This window comes from Camelina sativa, chromosome 8, assembly GCF_000633955.1.
Source record: "Camelina sativa cultivar DH55 chromosome 8, Cs, whole genome shotgun sequence".
NCBI lineage: Eukaryota > Viridiplantae > Streptophyta > Magnoliopsida > Brassicales > Brassicaceae > Camelina > Camelina sativa.
The window spans coordinates 6405301-6408627 of NC_025692.1; the positions used below are offsets into that span (position 1 = coordinate 6405301).

General features: G+C 39.2%; 1 protein-coding gene across 1 annotated transcript in view; it reads left to right on the forward strand.

Annotated features, from left to right (window-relative positions):
• The window catches only part of LOC104706473 (pentatricopeptide repeat-containing protein At5g21222), a gene marked incomplete in the record, with an annotated part of 6850 nt that overhangs the window by 2167 nt on the left and 1356 nt on the right, over nt 1-3327 (forward strand). Inside the window, 8 exon segments of the mRNA XM_019229207.1 lie at nt 201-308; nt 420-500; nt 684-737; nt 815-940; nt 1031-1120; nt 1580-1702; nt 1946-2818; nt 2905-3327. Of these exon segments, the coding sequence (XP_019084752.1) occupies nt 201-308; nt 420-500; nt 684-737; nt 815-940; nt 1031-1120; nt 1580-1702; nt 1946-2818; nt 2905-3327 (1878 nt within the window).

Here is a 3327-nt window from a genome sequence, read left to right on the forward strand (position 1 = left end):
TAGAGTTCATCAGTGGTGGAGAGCTTTTTGAAAAAATTGTGAGTGTTCCCTCTTCCTCCCCAAGGGCCTCAACTTGTGTCTGATATATCCTTTGGTGTAAGAATCATGCATTAAATGCCTCATGCTCAGCTTAGAAGTTCCTGTATATTACAGGTGAAAATATATTAATTTTGGTTTTTTACCAATTTGAACTTGTGAAGAAAATTGATGGGCGCATGAATGAAGACGACGCACGGAGATACTTCCAGCAGCTTATCAACGCAGTTGATTATTGCCACAGCAGGGGTGTGTACCACAGAGACTTGAAGGTACAAAGAAACGTTTTTGGTAACTCTTTGGCCCAAGTTTGCAGTGTGGTTTTCTTTTAATTGCAGCTAATTGATGCCTAAATTTTCTCTTCTTTACTTCTTTCAATGTAGCCAGAAAATTTGCTTCTTGATGCTCAAGGAAATCTGAAAGTCTCTGATTTTGGATTCAGTGCCTTGTCCCAACAAGTCGGGGTAACCACTGATTTTTTTTTTTAAGCATCATTTGGTCTACCTGAGTTCCTATGGATCTGTCCTTGTCTTATTCTAATGAGTGTGCCTGAAGTTCAGTAATGATGTTTTCATTGATTATATTAACAAATATCTATTAAGATCCGTAACAGTAATCTTTCTAGATTCTTTGCTTGGTTTTGGCAGGGAAATGGCCTTCATCACACTGCATGTGGAACTCCAAACTATGCTGCTCCTAAGGTATGCTTCGGCATGTGGCTTTTTATGCCAGTTGCTGCTCCATTTGTTTGATAGCTTCCTTGTTACTTTGTCCCAAGGTTCTTACTGATCAAGACTACGATGGGGCAAAGGCAGACTTGTTGTCATGTGGAGTGATACTCTTTGTGCTACTTGCTGGTTATTTGCCTTTTGAGGATTCTAGTCTCACGACGTTGTACAAAAAGGTAAAAACATTGTAATATCTTTTCAGGCTTCATCCTCACCATTATCTGTGATTCGTGTTTCTATGCTGCATTTTTGTCCTTTTTTTTCAGATCTCATCTGCTGAATTCAGTTTTCCTACTTGGCCCTCTTCTGGTGCCAAGAACTTGATCGTCCGAATCTTGGATCCAAACCCTATCACTGTAAGATATTTTGTTGTACCACTGCTATTAAGCTTTAAATGTATCCTTCTTTTATTTTCTTCTGTCGAACTTCAACAATCTCAACTCTCTCTTTTTTTCTTAGACCAATAGGCAAAGTACATGTTGTTATCTTTGGAAAATTTATTTGTAGTGTTGGTCTAAAGTGTACATTTAATTGTCTCTGCTTATTTTTTCGATTCTTGCTGACTATTTCCTTTTCTTTCCATTCCACTGCCTAAAAAGAGCTACTATACTTTGTCTATAAAATATTCAGAAGTTTATGACCTTCCTGCAATTGTTAGTCCCATAGATAAATGCACGTCATATTCATACAAAGCGGATGTTTTATCCGTTTCCTGCTTGTAGAACTTTCTCATTTAAAACATCTACAGATATATTATCGATACTCGTCCTTAAATTTCAAAGGTGGAACTAATTGACAGTGTGTTAACATGCCAGCGTATCACAATTCCAGAGATTTTGGAAGATGTGTGGTTCAAGAAAGATTACAAGCCAGCTGTGTTTGAAGAGAAGAATGAAGCAAATTTGGCTGATGTGGAAGCTGTTTTTAACGATTCTGAAGTGAGTCATTTTTTTAACCTGAGATCTGTTGGATAATTGAGTTGAAAGGGTATAATCACCTAGGTTCCGTACCTGTGTTAGGTTAGAGTGCTCTTACAACTGACAGGGGAGTCTTGCTATGTGGAAAGTAGAGGATCTGATTCAACAATATCAAACGTCTTTGAAATAACGTATATTATTATATTATTATTGCTTGGTTGTATATGAAGACAGCTTGAGATAACGTATGCCTTTGCTTCACAGGATGGGAGAGTGCAATTGAGGTCATTTCCTTGTGTGATATGTTCAGGTGGTACTACTTGTGGCGACGTTCGTTCAAGGACCAAACTGATGAACGGGTTGATAGAACGAGGGAGACCACAAGAGGCACATTCCATTTTCAACACTCTTATTGAGGAAGGCCACAAGCCAAGCATCATCACATACACCACTCTTGTAACTGCATTGACCCGTCAGAAGCACTTCCACTCTCTCCTTTCCCTTATCTCTAAAGTCGAGAAAAATGGCCTTAAACCCGACACCATTCTCTTCAATGCCATCATCAACGCCTCTTCCGAGTCTGGAAATCTCGATCAAGCAATGAAGATCTTTGAAAAAATGAAGGAAAGTGGATGTAAACCCACAACAAGTACATTTAATACTCTCATTAAAGGATATGGAAAACTTGGTAAGCTAGAGGAATCTTCAAGACTCCTGGAAATGATGTTACGGGATGAGATGCTCCAACCAAATGACAGAACATGTAACATACTTGTCCAGGCTTGGTGTAACCAGAGGAAGATTGAAGAAGCATGGAACATTGTATATAAGATGCAATCTTATGGGGTAAAACCTGATGTAGTAACTTTTAACACATTGGCAAGAGCATATGCGCGGGTCGGGTCAACATATACAGCTGAGGATATGATCATACCAAGGATGTTACACAACAAAGTTAAACCAAATGTACGTACCTGCGGTACCATAGTTAATGGCTACTGTGAAGAGGGCAAGATGGAAGAAGCTCTGAGGTTTTTCTATAGAATGAAAGAACTTGGAGTTCATCCAAATCTCTTTGTTTTTAACTCACTAATCAAAGGCTTTCTTGACATCAAAGACATGGATGGAGTTGGCGAGGTGAGCTTTATAGTTTATAAGCTGTTCAATAATTTCATTTATAGCCATGTTTTTTAATCTTACATACGGGCATGTTAAAATGATAGGTGGTGGATCTGATGGAAGAATTCGGGGTAAAACCTGACGTGGTAACATTTAGCACTCTAATGAATGCATGGAGCTCTGTCGGAGATATGAAAAGATGCGAAGAGATCTATAGAGATATGTTGGAAGGAGGAATAGATCCTGACACTCATGCATTTAGTATCCTTGCCAAAGGGTATGCTCGAGCTGGAGAGCCCGAAAAAGCGGAGCAAATCTTGAATCAGATGAGAAAATTTGGTGTTCGACCAAATGTAGTGATCTACACACAGATCATAAGCGGTTGGTGCAGCGCGGGTGAAATGAAGAAAGCAATGCAGGTATATAACAAAATGTGTAGAATCGTTGGTTTGTCGCCTAACTTGACTACTTACGAGACTCTTATATGGGGATTTGGGGAAGCGAGACAGCCATGGAAAGCGGAAGAG